Below are 20996 nucleotides of genomic sequence, written 5' to 3' on the forward strand. Positions count from 1 at the left end.
CTTTGCTCATAGGTAGGAATCCTCTCTTAGATTCTTCCATACTGAACCTTTTCAGTACTTTATCTGTGTACGTACTTTGGCTTATACCTAGGAGTCGTCTTTATCTATCTCTATATATTTTGACTTCTAAAATGTATGTAGTCTTGCCCAAGTCCTTAATAGAAAAACAACTTCCTAACCAAGTCTTAGCAGACTATAGGGTAGGTATGTCATTCCTATGATAAATATGTCATCTACATACAATACCAAGAATACTGTAGTGCTCCCTCTAATTTTCTTATAAACACAAGGCTTATCTTTATTTTTGATAAAACCAAACCCTTTGGTTGCATCATTAAAATGAAGATTCCAACTTCAAGAAGCTTGCATTAATCTATAAATGGATTTTTGTAGCTTGCATATCTTACCAGCATCTTTTGGATCAATAAAAACTTTAGGTTGTGTCATGTACACATCCTTTTCCAGTTTCCCATTAAGGAAAATTGTTTTGATGTCCATCAGTTAGATTTCATAATCATGAAATGTAGTTATTGTAAGTAAGATCTGGATGGATTTAAATATAGTAACAAGAGAAAATATTTCATCATAGTCTACTGATAACTCTTGAAAAGAGTTATATTTCATGCCTTTAGACCTAGTCAATTGCTTGTACATAGGTACATTTAGTAGCATTTTAGGACATTTCACCAGTATTTTTATCATTACATGAGGAGCTTGGACTGTATTTAAATATTAGATACTTTTAATTGTGTAACACCCTAAAAAAATCTAAGTATTTATTTTTGTGTGTTGTGACGAATAAATACATGCTTGCCTTAGTGGTTGTGTGTCCTGAGGGGTGTTGGAGAAGTCTTGAGTTCAAGCTTTGGCTTGTACAAAATTTTGTTTTGCTTGAATAAACCCTGGCCTCTTGACAATAGGGTTCTTAAATAAATGTGGTTAAGAGGTGTCATAAAAAGCTTGCTAGTTCAGGGGATAGTGGCATGTTACTTCTATTAGGAGACCTGAGTTCAAGTCCTGCTGCATGCAAAGGGTGTTCATTTTGCTGCTGTGTCGTGTAAGAGATTGAGTGGCAGTGGAACTTTGAGGCTAGTAGGCAGTTGAAGAGTTTGAAGAGCAGTGGAGTGTGTGGTTGAATCTTAGGAGGAGTTTGAGAGGGGTTTGAATTGGTTGGTTAAGGGATGAGAGGAGAGATTTGGGGAGAGATTTGAGGAGTGGATCAAGGAGTGGGGGAGTGGGAGTAGTTGGCTGAAAGTGGGATTCCTCATTATGCCAATTCGGTCATAGGCTAGTGGGGTGCCGAAATTGTAAGTTTGTTTGCTCTCATTTTCATCAGTTTTCTTTCTTGTCTTTCCTAGCATTTTTGGGGTTGAGGCCGAATTGACCATTTGGGATATTTTCCTTGCTTCTCTAAACCCTAGCCGAATAACCCTTTCTTTCCCCATCTCTTTTCCTTTGGTTTAAGCACCTTTCTCACATTGCTAAGACTGAACATTGTCGACATTTCCCTCATCTATTTCTATTGTCTCTATAGCTATTGATTGTTTCTCTTTTCTTTGTCAGATCAGTTTGTTTATCATATCTTTTTAGCTAGTATTTTAGCCGAATACTACTTCACCGTCTACTCTCTCGTCTTTACTTTTATGGTTGGGCTATTGAGGATTCACTGACAATCGATAAGTGCCCTTGGTTTTCATTTTTTTTTGTTGTTTCTCCTCTCCATTATGAACTTCTATTAATATCTTTTCTTTTCTGCCATTTGCTGCTAGGGGTATGATTGTACCAATTTCACTTTGTCCCTATCACTTGACGTTTTTTCGGCTTCCGTGACGTGTGTAAGTTGACTGTCCTATTCTTTGAAGTGATCCTGTGTTTTGCGGTAGGTCTTTGTTTGGTTTCTATACTTTAACTTTCGCTTACTTTCCCTCTCTACTGTGTTAATCCTATAGCTAACACCTCCTTTTACTATCGATTTATTAGGAGTGTTTGGTAATCAATTATATTCAGCAGTTTGAGTGGTTTAACCACTTTTGTTCATTCAAGGCAAGTACCTAATGTTTTTGGGATTAGGTATTAAAGAAAATGATGTTTTGCATAGTTACAAATCGGCTAATGGAATGTCTTGAATGAATGTAGGATTGATGCTTGTGGACTTTAAACGCTTTTCGCTCGGTTTCACAAACAGGTGTGTAATCACATTGCAAAAACTGTTAATCTACAAAAACCGAAAAATTTGTCTATGGACTCTATACAAGCGTACGCTCGCTCGTGTGGTGACCCGAACGCATAAAACATGGGCATTCAATAGAAGAGACCACCATGAGCGATATCATGGGCCTAGGTCTTTTTGGGCCACATTGGGCCGAAATGGGCCGTGTGGGCCCCATGGGCTCGGGGGCCCCACACGGGTAAACCACACAGATGTGTGGAGATTTTGGGTCAGGCTATGTAGTCGCACGACTAAGGACATTTTTGAGCATATTGGGCCACACGGTCGTATGGGCCTACATGGGCCTATTATGGGCTTTGGGCCCATTTTCACTATTTGACTGTGGACCTACTGTTGGGGCGGTAAGTACTTTTAGACCCCGTATTGATGAAATGACTGTTATAACCCCGTATTGATGAAATGACTGTTACAACCCTAAGAGGTAACAAGATGATATACCCCTATGCTATGATTGATTGTATTCGAGCATGACATTTTGCATACATGTATTATATTATGACATAACATGTTGCATTGGGATGGGTTTGATATATTTGGAGGAAGTGTACTGTACTGGCAGCTCTGCTGCAATTACTGCTTAGTGCCACAACCAGTGCTATATTTGGAGTGTAGGGATGGGTGGGTCGATTTTATCCCTACATGGAGTGTAGGGCTGGACAGAGTGGAGAGTAGAGGATGGATGAGTAGGACTTCTGTTGCATTGCTGACACTGATACTGTAATGGGTTAAGACCCACATTGATATTGTAACTGCTATGGGCTAAGGCCCACACTGATGCTGGACTGCCACTGAAATGGGATTAGGCCCAAACTGTTCTGGTTTGATTTTGTTAAGGGATTAAACACTGAGTTTTCATAACTCACCCTTCTGCTTTCCTGTGCAGGTAATCTTTTGGCGGGTCGGGGCTGTGAGGGACTCGATGGAGGCCACATGACTGTTTGGATACTATTTTAAACTCTTTATCCTTAAGCTATTTTATTTGGGTTTTTGAAATGTAATAAGGCCTCTTTAAATTTTTACTTTAATTTGGGATTTGCACACTTAAATTCATATTTGCTTGAAGTAGGTTACGAGCTTTCAAAAAGATAAATGTTTTCAAAACACCAAGCTTATACAATATCTTTCAAAAGCTTCCCCACCAACAATGATTTCAAAATGTAATAACAATCTAAAATGATTAGACCTACTTGAGTTTTAATAACGAACAGGATACTTAAAGGTTTTATTAAAAATCACTGCGAGGGTTTTTATATATAGTACGGGCTTTCGAACAAATCATTGTTTTCTAAAACACACTCCAATGTGACATTGTAGATTTGGCCATAATGTCCAGGCCGGGTTTGAGGTGTTACATTTAGTGGTATCAGAGCCAGGTTCAAAACTCAGCTATGGATTTGGGTTTTTCTAAAAATATAAATTTTCAAAAGAACTGTTTAAATGATTGAAAAGTATTTTTGAAGTGTTATTTCTGATTGTGTGGTCTATCAAGTCTCCAGCGTCGATCCTATAAGTTCTCTGAAACTATTGTTTGATTTAAATGAAATACTGAGATTACCGTAGGAAATAGACTGTACTGAGAATCTTGTTAGGGTAACATAAAATTGTAGCAAAACTACGATCTGCGAAAACAAAAACTTTGAATTATTGATATTGTTTCTCATAAAACATCAGTTAACAAACACTGGAACTATAAAACTGATGCATAAAACTATTAATACAGATAATACGCAAATCGATAATAAGCACCAGAGGTACTCGTGGAAGGGGTACGAAAGGCCGCGGCAGAGACCGTAGAGGTGCTTAGGCTGCATCTTCAGCATCGGGTCATATGCCTAATAATGAAACTAGTGAGGCACCGACTTCACATGTAACTGAAACTGGGTCACACGATTGTGCAGCTGGGGATGACTCATTGTCCCAAGCTATGTTGCAAATTTTGGAAAGGGTCGCTGGGTCTAATACTGATACTGTAGGTCGTAGGTCAGTGACAGAACGACTCAGGTCTAATAGGGTTGAGATCGTTAAGGGTATTGCTGGAGTTGCCCCTAATGTGGCTGAATATTGGATTGAGGCCATAGAGAAGATCATGGACGACCTCAATTGCACCCCAGAGTACAAACTAAAAGGTGTAGTATCGTTGTTGCGAGATGAAGCCTATCAGTGGTGGCTTATAGTGAAAGAGGGTACTCAGCGCGACCAGTTGATTAGGGAATTTTCAAGAATGCATTCCAAGGGAAATATGTGGGCACTAGTTATATGGATGCTCGGAGGAGGGAGTTTCTAAATTTGACACAAAAAGATAAATCAGTAGCTGAGTATGAGTCTGGTTTTTTAAGACTTAATTCCTATGCGCATGGGATGGTGGCCACTGAATATGAGCACTGTATTCATTTCAATGATGGCCTCAGGGATAATATGCGAGTTTTGATAGCTCCACAGAGGGAGCGAGATTTTGCTGTGTTAGTGGAAAAGGTGAAGATCACTGAGGATGTGAAGCATGCTGAGCGCTAGAATCGGGGGAAGGACAAGGGAAAGAACAAAAGGTTTGGGAGCCTTCAAGTTCAGTTGTGGGGCCTAAGAAGAAGGTCAAATTTGATGGATCGGCTAGAGTTGGGGCCCCTGTTATTGCTACTGAACTGCAGTCTTGTGCTGATTATGGGAGACGCCATCAAGGCGAGTGCTGGAAAAGGTTAAGGGCATGTTTGAGGTGTGGATCTATGGAGCACCATATCAGAGACTGTCCACGGAGGCCCGATCAGATGCAAGCTACTAGTATGGGTACTGTTTAGCCACCGAGAGGTGTTCAGTAGCCATCAAGAGGCCATGGTCAGGCAAGAGGTGGAAATGGTGTGGGTCATGGACGGGGAGCATCGGGCAGAGGTACCGGCCATACTGAGGCGAGGCAGCCGGCATTGGTTTATGCTGCACGCCGTCGAGAGGACGGAGACACACCAGATGTTATTACGGGTACGTTCTTTATTCATAATGTACCTTATACTGCATTGATTGATGTTGGATCCACGCACTCTTATATAGCATGCACTGTGTCTGAGACTTTGGGTATAACGGTTGAGAACACTACGAGTGAGGTTTCTGTGTTGAGTCTATTAGAGCAATCAGTGGGAGTGAATAAACTGTTTAAGGATGTATCTTTGGAGGTTTAAGGGAAGATCTTCTTGGCAGATTTTAAGAAACTCCTTTTTGGAGAATTTGACTTGATACTGGGTATGGACTTATTAGTTATGCATCAAGCGAATTTGGATTGTGTAGCAAAGCAGGTGTTACTGAAAACTGCAAAGGGTGATGAGGTAGTTGTGATTGAGGAGCATCGAAATTATCTTTCAAATGTGATTTCTGCACTTAGAGCTGAGAAGTTGGTTCGTAAGGGTTGTGAGGCGTATCTAGCCTATGTCAGTGTTTCGTCTGTTAAAGATATCAGAATAGTTAAGGATTTTCCAGATGGTTTTCCCGATGAGTTACCTAAGTTACCTCCAAATCGTGAAGTCGAGTTTGGGATTGGGCTCCTGTCTAGTACAGCTTTGGTGTCTATCGCCCCTTATCAAATGACACTGAAGGAGCTTGTGGAGCTTAAAGCTTAAATTCAAGAGTTACTGGATCGAGGGTTTATCTGTCCTAGTGTGTCTCCGTGGGGGGCACCAGTCTTATTCGTGAAAAAGAATGATAGAACTATGCGTATGTACATTAATTACCGGTAACTGAATAAATTTACCATTAAGAATAAGTATCCCCTACCGATGATAAACGATCTATTCGACCAGTTCCAAGGAGCTTTAGTTTTTTCTAAGATTGATCTCCGTTCGGGGTACCATCAACTGAGGGTTAAGGAGACTGATGTTTACAAGACAACATTTAGGACTCGTTATGGTCATTACGAATTCCTAGTAATGTCGTTTGGATTGACGAATGCACCAGTGGTATTTATGGATCTAATGAACCAAGTGTTCCAGCCCTATTTAGATCAATTCGTAGTGGTGTTTATAGATGACATTCTGGTGTATTCAAGAACTGAGGATGAGCATGATGCACATCTCCGAATTGTTTTGCAGATTTTAAAGGAGAAACAACTATACACTAAATTTAGCAAGTGCGAATTCTGGCTACGAGAGGTAACTTTTCTGGATCATGTGGCATCTACTGAGGGGGTTAGGGTTGACCTTCGAAAAATTAAAGCTTTTATGGATTGGAAGTAGCCTAAGTCAGTATCTATGATTCGAAGTTTTCTTGGTTTGGCATGGTATTATAGACGATTTTTTGAAGGGTTTTCATTGATTACTGCACCTCTGACTAAGTTGTTACGTAAAGGGGTACCATTTAACTGGACAGATAAGCAGTAGGAAATTTTTAAGAAACTTAAGAAAGTTCTGACTGAAGCCCTTGTCTTAATATAGCCAGAATTTTGGAAGGAATTCACTGTCTACAGTGATGCATCACATGTTGGCTTAGGATGTGTGTTGATGCAAGGGGGTAAGGTTGTGGCTTATGTGTCTCATCAGCTTAAGATGCATGAGGTGAACTATCCAATGCATGGCTTGTAGTTGGCCGCAGTGGTGTTCGCATTGAAAATTTGGAGGCATTACCTATACGACGAGAAGTGTATCATTTACATGGATCACAAGAGCCTCAAGTATCTTCTCATTCAGAAGGAGCTTGACCTTAGGCAGCGTTGATGGATTGAACTGCTTAAGGATTGACTGTTCGATTGAATACCATCCGGATAAAGCCAATGTGGTGGCTGATGCACTGAGCTGAAGAGCTATGACTGATCTAAAAGTGATGTTTGCTCATCTCAGTTTGTTTGATGATGGTAGCTTGTTGGCAGAACTCCAAGTTAAACCGAGGTGGATAGATCAGATTAAGGGTAGACAGTTGGAGGATGAGTCCCTAGGTCCTCGATTTCTATAGATAGAGAGTGAGGAAACTTTAGATTTTTGATTGAATAACGAAGGGGTACTTTGTTTTCGTGGGAGAGTCTACGTGCCGAAAGATACTGACCTGAGGCAGTCTATACTGTAAGAGGCACATAGTAGTCCGTATATGATGCATCCAAGCGAAAATAAGATGTATCATGACCTTCATGAGTTATATTGGTGGCCTGGTCTTAAGCGTGAAGTTAACGGTTTGGTGGGTAAATATCTTACTTGTCAGCAGGTTAAGGCTAAACACCAGTTACATTCGGGATTACTTCAGCTAGTTAAGATTCTGATGTAGAAGTGGGAGAGGGTAAACATGGATTTCGTTAGTGGGCTACCCTTAACACTTACTAGGAAGGATTAAGTATCGGTAATCGTGGATCGATTGACTAAATCCGCCCATTTCATACTTGTTTGTACTGATTACTCGTTGCAGAAGCTGGCTAAGCTATATGTGTCTGAAATTGTGAGACTGCATGGGGTATCGATTTTCATCATATCCGATAGAGATCCTTGCTTTACGTCTCAGTTTTGGAAGAAGTTACACAAGGCTTTGGGTATAAGGTTGGACTTCAGTAATGCATTCCATCCTCAAACAGATGGTCAGTTAGAGAGGGTGATTCAGATACTAGAGGACATGTTAAGGAGTTATGTAATTGACTTCCAGGGTAGTTGGGAGGATTACCTACCGTTGGCAGAGTATGCGTACAACAATAGCTACCAGTCTAGCATACAGATGGCACCTTACGAGGCATTATATGGTCATAGGTGTCGTACTCTTTCGTGTTGGACTGAGTTAGGTGAGCGGCGAGTTCTGGGTTCTGAATTGATTTATGATACTGAGGATAAAGTTAGATTGATTCAAGATCGGCTGAAGGCGGCATCTGACAATAAAAAGTCATATACGGATCTAAAGTGTAAGGAGATTGAGTATTCAGTGTGAGACTTAGTTTTTCTCAAGGTCTTACCATGGAAGAAGGTACTGAGGTTTGGTCGAAAGGGCAAGTTAAGCCCTAGGTTCATTGGGCCCTACCGTATATTAAAGCGTGTGGGACCGGTTTCCTATCAACTCTAGTTACTTCCAGAGTTGGACCAGATTCATGATGTGTTCCATGTCTCTATGTTGAGGAGATATCGCTCTGATCCTGCACATATTGTCTCGACTGAAGAGATTGAGGTTACTCTAGATCTGACTTTTGAAGAAGAGCCAGTTTAGATTTTAGACCGTGAAATGAAGGTTCTGAGGAGGAAGCCTGTTCCACTGGTTAAGGTGCAATGGCATAATTACAGTTCTGAGGAAGCCACGTTGGTACCTGAAGAGGCGATGCCACTACAATACCTTCATATGTTTTAACTCGGTAAATTTCGAGGCTGAAATTTCTTTTAGGGGGTAAAGTTGTAACGCCATAAAAAAATCTAAGTAATTATTTTTGTGTGTTGTGATGGATAAATACATGCCTGCCTTAGTGGTTGAGTGTCTTGAGGGGTGTTGGAAAAGTCCTGAGTTCAAGCTTTAACTTGTACAAAATTTAGTTTTTCTTGAATAAAACCTAGCCTCTTGACAATAGGGTTCTTAAATAAATGTGGTTAGGAGGTGTCATAAAAATCTTACTGGTTCAGGGGATAATGGCATGTTACTTCTCTTAGGAGACCTGAGTTTGAGTCCCATTGCACGCAAAGGGTGTTCATTTTACTGCTGTACCGTGTAAAAGATTGAGTGGCAGTGGAACTCTGAGGCTAGTAGGCAGTTGGAGTGCTTGAGGGGGAGTGGAGTGTGTGGGCGAATCTTAGGAGGAGTTTGAGAGGGGTTTGAATTGGTTGGTTGAGGGATGAGAGGAGAGATTTGGGGAGAGATTTGAGGAGTGGATCAATGAGTGGGGGAGTGGGAGTAGTTGGCTGAAAGTGGGATTCCTCATTATGCCAATTCGATCATAGGCTAGTAGGGTGCCAAAATTGTGTGTTTGTTTGCTCTCCTTTTTGTCAGTTTTCTTTATTGTCTTTCCTTCCGTTTTTGGGGTTAAGGCCAAATTAACCATTTGGGATATTTTCCTTGCTTCTCTAAAACCTAGCTGAATAACCCTTTTTTTCCCCATCTCTTTCCCCTTAGTTTAAGTACCTTTCTCACATTGCTAAGGCCAAACATTGTCGACATTTCCTTCATCTTTTCTTGTCGGCTCTATAGCTATTGATTGCTTCTTTTTTCTCTGTCAGATCGGTTTGTTTATCATCTCTCTTTAGCTAGTATTTTAGCTGAATACTACTTCACCCTCTACTATCTAGTCTTTACTTTTGTGGTCGGGTCATTGAGGATTCACTGACAATCGGTAAGTGCCCTTGGTTTTCTTTTTTTTATTGTTGTTTCTCCTCTCCATTATGATCTTCTGTTAATATCTTTTCGATTCTGCCGTTTGCTGCTAGGGGTACGATTGTACCAATTTCAATTTGTCCCTATCACTCGACGTTCTTTCGGCTTCTGTGGTGTGCGTAGGCCGACTGTCCTTTTCTCTGAAGTGATCCTACATTTTGTGGTAGGTCTCTATTTGGTTTCTGTACTTCGACTTTCGCTTACTTTCCCTTTCTGCTGTATTAATCCTGTAGCTAACACCTCCTTTTACTGTCGATTTATTAGGAGTGTTGGTGATCAATTATATTCAGTAGTTTGAATGGTTTAACCACTTTTGTTCATTCAATGCAAGTACCTAATGTTTTTTGGGATTAGGTATTAAAGAAAAGGATGTTTTGCATAGTTGCCAATCGACTAATGGAATGTTTCAAATGAATGTAGGATTGTTGCTCGTGGACTTCAAACACCTTCCGCTCGGTTTCGCAAATAGGTGTGTAATCACACTACAAAAACTGTTAATCGGCAAAAGCCAAAAAATTTGTCTATAGAGGCTATACGAGCGTACGTTCGCTCGTGTGGAGACCCAAACGCATAAAACGTGGGCGTTCAATAGAAGAGACCACCATGAGCGATATCATGGGCTTAGGTCATTCTGGGCCATGTTGGGCCGAAATGGGCCGTGTAGGCCCCACAGGCTCGTGGGCCCCACTTGGGTAAACCACACAGACGTGTGGGGATTATTGGGCCAGGTTGTGTAGTCGCACGGCCAAGGACATTTTTGGGCTTATTAGGCCACATGGTCGTGTGGGCCAACATGGGTCGTATGGGCTAACATGGGTCGTGTTATGGGCTTTGGGCCCATTTTCACTGTTTGATCTTCAAATTTGCATGGGTCGCCCGAGACGACTGTGGACCTACTATTGGGGCGGTAAGTACTTTTAGACCCCGTACTGATGAAATAAGTATTATACCCCTAAGAGGTAAAAAGATTGATATACCCTTATGGTTTGATTGATTGTATTCGAGCATGACATTTTGCATATACGTATTATATTATGACATGACATGTTGCATGGGGGTGGGTTTGGTATATTTGGAGGAAGTGTACTGTACTGGTAGCTCTGCTGCAAGTACTGCTTAGTGTCGCAACCAGTGCTATATTTGGAGTGTAGGGATGGGTGGGTCGATTTTATCCCCACATGGAGTGTAGGGCTGGACGGAGTGGAGTGTAGAGGATGGATGGGTAGGACTTCTATTGCATTGTTGACACTGATACTATAATGGGCTAAGGCCCACATTGATACTGTAACTGTTATGGGCTAAGGCCCACACTAATGCTGGACTGTCATTAAAATGGGCTTAGGCCCAACCTGTTCTGGTTTGATTTTGTTAAGGGATTACACACTGAGTTTTCATAACTCACCCTACTGCTTTCCTGTGCATGTAATCCTTAGGTGGGTCGGGGCTGCGAGGGACTCGATGGAGGCCACATGACTATTTGGATACTGTTTTAAACTCTTTATCCTTAAGCTATTTTATTTGGGTTTTTGAAATGTAATAAGGCCTCTTTAAATTTTTACTTTAATTTAGGATTTGTTTACTTAAATTTATATTTGCTAGAAGTAGGACGTAATCTTTCAAGAAGATAATTGTTTTCAAAAGACCACGCCTATACAATATCTTTCAAAAGCTTCTGCACCAACAATGATTTCAACATGTAATAACAACCTAAAATGATTAGACCTACTTGAGTTTTAGTAACAAACACGATACTTAAAGGTTTTATTAAAAATCACTGCGAGGGTTTTTATATATAGTACGGACTTTCGAACAAATCATTGTTTTCCAAAACACACTCCAACATGACATTGTAGATTTGGTCATAATGTCCACGCCGGGTTTGAGGTGTTACAAATTGCTTGTGGTAGGGCTATGTTTGGTGGTTTGGCAGGTGCAAGTTGAGGAACAATAAATAAAGGAGTGATGGCTTGCTAAGGTAAAAGGTTGGACATTTTGTTAGTACAAATGTCGTGAATATTCTAGGAAGACCGAGTCAACTCTCAACGCATACAAGTTTTATGCCAACTATACCTATACTAGAAAAATCTGCCTAAAAAAGAGAAGAAGATAATCTTGGGTTGTTGGTTTTTATCCTAGAAAATAGAATTTAAAAAGAGGAGAAGATAATCTTGGGTTGTTGAAAAAAAAATTTAAAAAGGAGAAGATAAACTTAGGTTATTGGATTTACCCTAAGGAAAAGCCTATAAAAAGCCAAAGGAGGAAACCCAAAAAGACGAACAAAGAGGGAGAGATCCTTAGGCAAGAATAGAGGGTAGCGACTGAGCAGTGACGGGAAGAGGAAGACCAAGGCAGTTCCTCTCAGCCATTGCCGGAAACTGTGTTGCTAGAGCATGAACTATACAAGCGAAAGCTATCTTCCCGAAGTCTTCCATATTTCTTACTTTGTTCTTCCGTGAGTTGAATGATGAAAATGTGTTGGATGCTATTTTGGTTTTGAATTTTATGGCCAACCCATGAGGTAAATCTCATCAGGCTGGGATTACATGATGACACTTTTATTTTCTTTAATGGTTTAAGCATATATTTGATTCAATTTTACTATTTCATTCAATTATCTTTTATTTCTAAATTGTATGCGTGTAATCCCTAGACATAGATGACTATGTAGCATGCCCATAAACTAATTTAATTCTGAAAAGGTTGGATTAATTAGACTGAAATTGAATGATTTGAGCAAGTACTCGATAGATACTTATAGTAGACTCTAGAAATCGATCAACGTTCATACAAAAGGAAAACAATGTAGGGTACCATATTAAGGCCCATAGACATGGGCAAGGTAACTTGAGGTTTTTGCTCTTGAAAGAAGCAAACCATTTTAAAACTCTTCTGAGCAATATACTGAGTATGATTTTGCCGAGGCATTATTGACAGAAAGGGTAGATTCTTAGTAATCTTGATATTTCAAATCAACATCATATATCATTTATTCTTTGTCATCGTATCTTTACCATATCATTCTTAGTTATTTACTTGATCATTTACATAATATTCCTATAATAATTTTCATAATTGCCATTACATTTCTATTCTTGTTTTGCCATTACATTTCCAAGTATTCATTAATTCCATATATTGTATACAACATTATTTCTTTAATTGCCATTGCATACTTACCATAGCATGAATTGCATTTTATTATAATAACTTGACTACTTTTATGCCTCAATCCAATCCTCGTGGGAGCGATGCTCACTCATCACTTTACTACTTAATCTAATGTGTATACTTGTGCAATTTGAACATCATATTCACACATGACATCTACACCATGAACTTGTCAAAAACCTTTAGCGACTAATCGTCGTTTGTATGTTTGTACATTACCATCCATGTCAATTTTTTTTTTAAAACCCACTTGCACCCAATGGGTTTAACCCCTTCAAGTGGGACAACCAAGATCCGTACTTGGTTTTTTGACATGGAATCCATCTCAAACCTCATGGCCTCAAGCCATTTCTCAGAATCTTGGCTCGCCAGTGATAGCATTAGAAAGAACATAGGTTTTCTTCCTTACTTACTGGTTAAATTGTTCCCATTTAGTTATCCTTAGAATATATTTTATCAATTTCAATTTAGTAAATTGCATTTTATAACTTAGTGAATCCTAGTCTATTTTATCCTTAATTTTGCTATCTTTTTGCATTAATGTCGCTACATGAGTTAATTCTAGATTGCGTCCAGAATTGTCGTTGCACCTGACAACTGTTCGAATAAGAACTAAAATTGCGTGAGCTGTCCAGTCTGGTATAACCAACTTGTATGTACAAGGAAAAAATAATTCTGAGGAAAGGACACCTATACTGGTGTAAGAGGACATAACAGGTTGACGTGAGAAGAAAAGAAAAAGGCTTTTTTTTTTCTCTTGATCATCATTTTCATCATCCTACCTTGAAGCTTGCGGCCATGACAGCTTAAGCCTCCCACGAATGTGCCAACATGAAAACCAGATGCAGACTAGCTTCTGACAAGGAAACCTAAGTGCGAGACAAGAGGGAATAGAGAGATTCAGTCAAGTTGTCTAGAAATAGTATTCTTCGCTCGATTCTTTCTTATTTCTTTCTAAATGCTAGTGATTACTTTATGTTTTCTGTTTGTATGGAAGTACACATGAATTTTTGGTTAAATGTTATCTTATTCAATCTTGCTTTTATTGTTTAAAATTGGGGTTTGAGTGTTTCTTAACACAGAAGTTTTATTGCAGTCACTAACATTAGAATGTGCAGTGACATTCGTGTAATACCCCTATCCCGTAACCGTCACCGGAATAGGTAAGGGCCATTACCAGACAGATAGAACATTACAGATCAATACAGAATCACAGATATCACATAATATTATTGCATAAGCAAATCAACAATTCATCCCTTATGAAGGTCTCCAAGACCTAAGACATACTTTTAGAAAAGGTCGAGACTAAACCAAACACATTCAGAATTTTTAGAACTTTGAAAAATAATTCAATTCTATTGAGGTCACACATCCATGTGACCAGGCCGTGTGCCTTACACGGGCACCAGACACACCCATGTGATCTAGCAATGCCAAAATAGAGTATATATACTGACTTTTACACACTGCCAACTGACACGGCGGTGTGCCATGGCCGTGCGATACTTAGTTGATGACTGACTTAAGCCGACGGCCATATGACAAGCATGTACTCCCTGGCCGTGTGGCCCAATGCAGGTTTGGTTTAAGCCAACTTGCCACCTCTTTTTAGGTTATTCCTACAAGAAAAATTAAACAACATTTATACCAAAATTTTCAGCCAATTCCATACTTAAAACATGCTTCATTATAACTAAATCATCATCATTCAATAACCTATTCAAATCCATACCAAAACACATTAAAAATCTTATTACAACAACATGCCAAAATGCTCATTTCATAACTCACGTATGGCACCTTCTAACTCATGCTTAAACTTACCATCTCCTCAACTTGGCATATATCAAAATGACCACCACATACAAGGCCATATAACCATTACAAGCATACACAATTTGGCATCACAAACCATTTACCAAAACTAAGCACGAACATACCATTTGCTAGCCAACTCTCATGGCATAACATATATACATATCAAAGCTTAAATACAAAGACATTCTAGCCTATACATGCCATACTTAAAAATATTTACACTTTCAAAAGTACCAAAATATTGATTGATAGTGCGATGACGCTTCCAGACGATCCCCGAATCTGATTTAGCTTCGATGATCTATAAAACAGTGGAAAAATAATCACAGTAAGCTTTAAAAGCTTAATAAGTCATATACAAATAAATCATCTCATGCATCAATATATTTCTCATCAATTTAGCAAGTTATACATGAGCACATATAAATGCATAAATAAATTCACAAACCTACTTCCTGATATACACTCTCAATTTTATAATTGAAACCATTCCATACTTTCTGTTAAATGCTCAAATGAGTCTTGTGCGTACCTGAGCCACTTGATTCACTTACACTTTCTTTTCCGACTTAACTTTGCCCGTTGGACCATTTGGAATCGTTAAGGATACTCGGTAATCAATTATAACTCATACAATGCCATATCCTTGATATGGTCTTACATGTTAACACGTATCGATGCCACTGTCCCACACAGGGTCTTACACGAAGTCGATTAACAATGTCAATGTTCCACACATGGTCTTACACTTAATTGTAATACAATGCCATTGTCCTGCACAGGGTCTTACATGCAATCACATCTCAATACCTAATGTCATGACATTTGTATCCTATACTATTCCTAAGGTTCGTACGGGGCTTCTGGATGTCGCAACTTTGTCTATTCTTGCTCATATACAATCATTCACGTTCATGGCAATTCAATGACAATATAACATAAACATTTTAATGTAACGATATTTATTTGCATATGAACTTACCTCGTACGGAATGAACGAAAACGGACGGCTATTCAACTACTTTTGATTTCCCTCCATCTAATTTTGTTTTCTTTGGTTCTTGATCTAATTACAACCAAAATTAACTCATTCAATAACTTATTCATTCAAATTCACTCAAGAACACATAAATGGGCATTTTACACTTTAGCCCCTAAAGTTTCACATTTCTTACAATTTAGTTCTTATTTCATAAAAACACAAAATTATACAATTTCTTTCCAATGTAATGCTAGCCGAATTTTCCTTACCACTGTAGCAGCCCAAAACTTTCATTTATTTTACATTTCAACCACACATTTTTAACATTTCTCAATTTAATCCATAATAGGTATTTTTACCAAAAATCACTTAACAAAACTTGAATATTAAACACCAATCTTTCATTTTTCATCATCAAACATGAACACAAACACTTATCAATGGCATATCAAAAAATCATGGACACTTTCAAAAATTAATACACGGGCTAGCTAGAACACAAAGCAACGATCTCAAAAAAGTAAAAATCATAAAAAATTGAGCAAAATAAACTCACCTAATTAATCATGCAATAGCCGAATATCACAAAGCTTCAATGGTTGTTTCTTTTCTCTATAATCGGTGGAAGGTGATGATAAAATAAACATGAAATGGCCTTTACTTTATTAAATTTAACTTATTACCGTATTGCCTTTTAGTTATTAACATTAAAATTCAGCTACTATATGTCCATCAATGTCCATTACCCTTATCAATGGCATAATAACAACAGAAGGACTTTTGGTTTAATAAACCATAGCAAATAAGCACTTTTAATAATTAGCATGCAACTTTTACATTTTACGCGATTGAGTCCTTTATCTTAAATTGAGCTATTAAACGATAAAATTAGCTCACGAAATTTTCACACACATATTATCACATGTTATAAACACCAAAAATGATACTAAAATAATTTTCCAACCTCGGATTTGTGGTCCTGAAAACACTATTCTGACTAGGGTCTAAACTGGGCTATTACAACTCTCTCTCCTTTGGGATTTTCGTCCCCAAAAATCTTACCAGTGAAAAGGTTTGGGTATTGTTTTCTCATCGCATCTCTAGGTTCCCATGTAGCTTCCTCGACCCCGTGTCGATGCCACAATACTTTCATTAACGAAATTTTCTTATTTCTCAGCTCTTTGATCTCATTAGCTAGAATTCAGACTGGTTCCTCATCGTACGACATGTCTGACCGAATTTCTACTTCTGTTGGAGAAATGATATGTGATGGATCAGACCGATATCGTTGAAGCATCGATACATGAAACACGTTATATATTTTCTCTAACTCAGACGGTAAAGATAACTGGGAAGCCACTAGCCTGATTCGTTCAATAACCTCATACGGCCCGATAAATCTCGGACTTAACTTTTCTTTTCGACCAAATCTTAATATCATTTTCCACAGTGACACTTTTAAAAACACTTTATCCCCGATCTGAAACTCAATGTCTTTCCGTTTCAAATCTGCATACAATTTCTGACGATCTGACGTGGCTTTCAAACTTTCAAGGATTACTTTCACTTTTACTTCAGTCTCTCAGATCACATCAACCCCATGAATCTTATTCTCGCTGAGTTCGGTCCAGTACAATGGAGTTCGGCATTTACGACCGTATAAAGCTTCGTACGGTGCCATTTTAATACTAGACTGAAAGTTGTTGTTGTAAGAAAATTCAATCAATGACAAATACTTTTCCCACGTACTTTCAAACTCAAGAATGCAACAACGTAACATATCCTTGAGTGTTTGAATAACCCATTCGGATTGACCATCCGTCTGTGGGTGAAATGTTGTACTGAAGTGTAACTTTGTACCCATTGCATCTTGCAACTTCTTCCAAAATCGTGACGTAAACCTTGGATCTCTATCATAAACAATAGAAATAGGTACCCTGTGCAATTTCACTATCTCAAAAATATATAATTCTGCAAGCTTATCAAGAGAAAAATCCATACGTACAGGAATGAAGTGAGCTGCTTTTGTAAATCAATCCACAACAACCCATATTGCATCATTCTTTCTCGAAGATAAGGGAAAACCCGTCACAAAATCCATAGTCACTCTATCCCATTTCCACTCGGGAATCATGATTGGTTGCAACAAACCCGACAACACTTGATGCTCGACTTTAACTTGCTGACAAATCAAACATTTTGAAACAAATTCTGAAATATCACATTTCATTCCATGCCACCAATAAAGCTGCTTCAAATCATTATACATTTTTGTGCCACCCAGATGAACAGATAAAGGACTATTGTATGCTTCGTTCAAAATTACTTGTATCAACTCTGAATTTCTCGGAACACATATTCGGCCTCGGAATCTCAAACAATTATCTGAATCACCTTGAAACTCTGAATTAGGGTTTGAATCACATTGAGCTCGTCTGGCTAACATCTTATTATCAACTTTTTAAACTTCACAAATTTGTTGTAAAAACAACGGCCTAGCTTTCAACTCGGCTATGATCGAACCGTCATCGAATAAAGTCAACTGAGTATTCATTGCATGCAAGGCAAACAAAGATTTTCGACTTAATACATCTGCCATGACATTTCCTTTTCCTGGATGATAATTAATTACTAGCTCATAATGTTTTAACAATTTAAGCCATCTCCGTTGTCGCAAATTCAAATCTTTCTGAGTCATCAAATACTTCAAACTCTTATGATCTAAATAAACATGACATTTTTCACCGAACAAATAATGACGCTAAATCTTTAACGTAAACACAATAGCTGCCAATTCCAAATCATGTGTCGGATAATTCTTTTCATGCGACTTTAACTGTCTCAAGGCATAAGCTATAACTTTTCCTTCCTGCATCAAAACACAACCAAGTCCATTTAACAATGCATCACTAGAAATCACAAATTCCTTACCCGATTCTGGCTGAACTAACACTGGAGCTTCAGTCAAAAGAGCTTTCAACTGTTCAAAAATTTTCTGACACTTCTCAGACCATTCAAACTGCACATCTTTCTGAAGCAATCTCGTTAATGGAGTCAGAATTATCGAAAAGCCTTTCACAAATCGTCTATAATAACTGGCAAGTCCTAGAAAACTGCGAACTTCTGAAACATTTCTCAGAGGCTTCCAATCCATTATTGACAAAATCTTATTTGAATCAACACGAATACCTGAAGCTGACACAACATGTCCTAGAAAACCAACCTCGTGCAACTAGAATTCACATTTACTGAACTTTGCATACAACAGTTTATCACGCAGAGTCTGTAACACAATTCTCAAGTGCTCGGCATGCTCATTTTCATCTTTTGAATAAATCAAAATATCATCTATGAATACACCCAAAAATCGATCTAAATACGGTCTAAAGATCCGATTCATCAAATCCATAAATATAGCAGGTGCATTTGTTAATCCAAAAGGCATAACCAAAAATTCATAGTGCCCGTACCTCGTTCTGAAAGCAAATTTTGGAATGTCAGAGTCCTTTACTCGCAACTGATAGTAACCCGATCTCAGATCTATCTTTGAAAACTCCCTTCAATTGATCAAAAATGTCGTCAATTCTAGGCAAAGGATACTTATTCTTGATAGTTATTTTGTTAAGTTGTCGATAGCTATACACATTATCATCGCGTCATCTTTCTTTTTCACAAAAAACACTGGAGCACCCAAAGGCGAGAAACTCAGACGTGCAAATCCTCTATCGGTCAATTATTGCAACTGAGATTTCAATTCTTTTAACTCTGTTGGAGCCATTCTGTATGGAGCTATTGATATCAGCATAGTCCCTGGTATTAGTTCAATGCCAAACTCAACCTCACGAATCGGTGGTAATCTCAGTAACTCTTCTGGAAATACATCCGGATACTCACTCACAACTGGAACTGATTTAATCTTCTTTTCAAACACTTTTGTATCTAACACATACGCAAAATAAGCTTCGCAACCCTTTTTCACATATTTTTGAGCTAACATCGATGAAATCATTATCGGTAAACCATTCAAATCATTTGACTCAATTCGGATAATCTCATTATTCTAACATCTCAAATCAATCATTTTACGTTTGCAGTTCACAATTATGATGCAGTGTCAGCCAATCCATACCCATAATAATATCAAATTCATCAAACGGTAACAACATTAGATTGGCTGGAAAACAACAATCTCTAATCATCAATGGACAGTTCTTGCACACTTTATCAACCAACACACACTTGCCTAATGGGTTTGATACTCTAATTACAAAATTAGTAGACTCTACAGGCAAATCTTGCTGGATACTAAATTCACACACACATACAAATGATTTGATCCAGGATCTATCAACGCAATAACTTTAGTATCGTAAAGAGTAAAAATACCAGTAATTATGTCTGGAGATGATGCATCCTCCCGTGCACGGATAGCATAAGCTTGGGTCAATGCTCTAGCCTCTGACCTTAAAGTAGAGTCTTTAGTTACTCTTTGGCTGCCACTCACATTTTCCAGGTTTCTGGGTGGTCTACCTCTAGTCGCAGTGTTACTCGGCCTCGCACTTGGGACATTATCTTTTTTAGCCAAGTAGGGGCAGTCTTTAATAAAATGCTCCAACGAACCACATTTAAAACAAGCCCGTTCTTTATATCTATAGTCACCAGAATGCCTATTTCCACAATATCCACACTTAGGTCGGTTTTGTCTCACACTGCCAACACTAGCAACTGATGTAGCTTGAGCCCTAGAACCCGTTGGTTGCTTTTCACGATCTCTATTTGAACGTCTCGCTGATGTATTGGAACAAATAAACGAATCTCTAAATTTCTTCATTGTAGACTGGTATGACTTACTAGTTAACCTTTTTCTGGAATCTCTTGCTTCAAAATCAGCTTTTCGTTTTTCTTTGCTATAATCCTCAGCTTTAGAAGCCCTTTCAACTAAGACAACAAATTCCTTAATTTCCAAAATTCCAGTTAACAACTTTATATATTCATTCAACCCATTCACAAATCGTTTACACATGAATTATTTCGTGGAAACATATTCTCGGGCATACTTGCTTAATCGTACGAATTCTTTTCATACTCAGCAACAGTCATCCGACCTTGTTTCAACTCTAAAAACTCTTTATGTTTTTCATCAAGGAGTAACTGACTTAAATAATTTTTACGAAACTCAAATTGAAAGAATTCCCACGTGACTCGTTCTCTCGGTACTACCGATATCAAGGTCTTCCACCAGTGATAAGCATTATCTCTGAGTAAAGACACCACACAATTGATACATTCATCGGAAGTACAGGACAGTTCCTCAAATACACGAGTTGTATTCTCAAGCCAGAACTCAGCTCTCTCAGCATCATCATCAACTGTCGCTCGAAACTCTTCGGCCCCATGTTTACGAATTCTATCAACCGGTGGCTTACTCAACCTTTTCGGATCTACCACTTGCAGTGCAATCGGGACTTGCTGAGGAATAGGCGGGGGTGGAGGTTGTTG

At 38.6% G+C, this 20996-nt stretch overlaps 1 protein-coding gene across 1 annotated transcript; it reads right to left on the minus strand.

The window, feature by feature from the left end:
- Positions 1-19646: 19646 nt before the first annotated feature.
- Positions 19647-20520, minus strand: LOC107921915 (uncharacterized). The gene is made up of 2 exons (XM_016851726.1): positions 19823-20520; positions 19647-19671 (listed from the first exon to the last, which is right to left on the minus strand). Exons 1-2 carry the CDS (start codon positions 20518-20520, stop codon positions 19647-19649), a joined length of 723 nt encoding a protein of 240 aa, XP_016707215.1.
- Between the last annotated feature and the right edge of the window lie 476 nt (positions 20521-20996).

The sequence above is a fragment of the Gossypium hirsutum genome, chromosome A12, assembly GCF_007990345.1.
Source record: "Gossypium hirsutum isolate 1008001.06 chromosome A12, Gossypium_hirsutum_v2.1, whole genome shotgun sequence".
NCBI classification, from domain to species: Eukaryota; Viridiplantae; Streptophyta; class Magnoliopsida; order Malvales; family Malvaceae; genus Gossypium; species Gossypium hirsutum.

Excerpts from the sequence above, each read along its gene's own strand:
- LOC107921915 (XM_016851726.1), bottom strand. The coding sequence starts at position 20,520 with ATGTGTAAACGATTTGTGAATGGGTTGAATGAATATATAAAGTTGTTA. Across the intron at positions 19,672-19,822 it reads GATCCTGGATCAAATCATTT|CCAATCTAATGTTGTTACCG; the intron begins GTATGTGTGTGT and ends GTTGTTTTCCAG.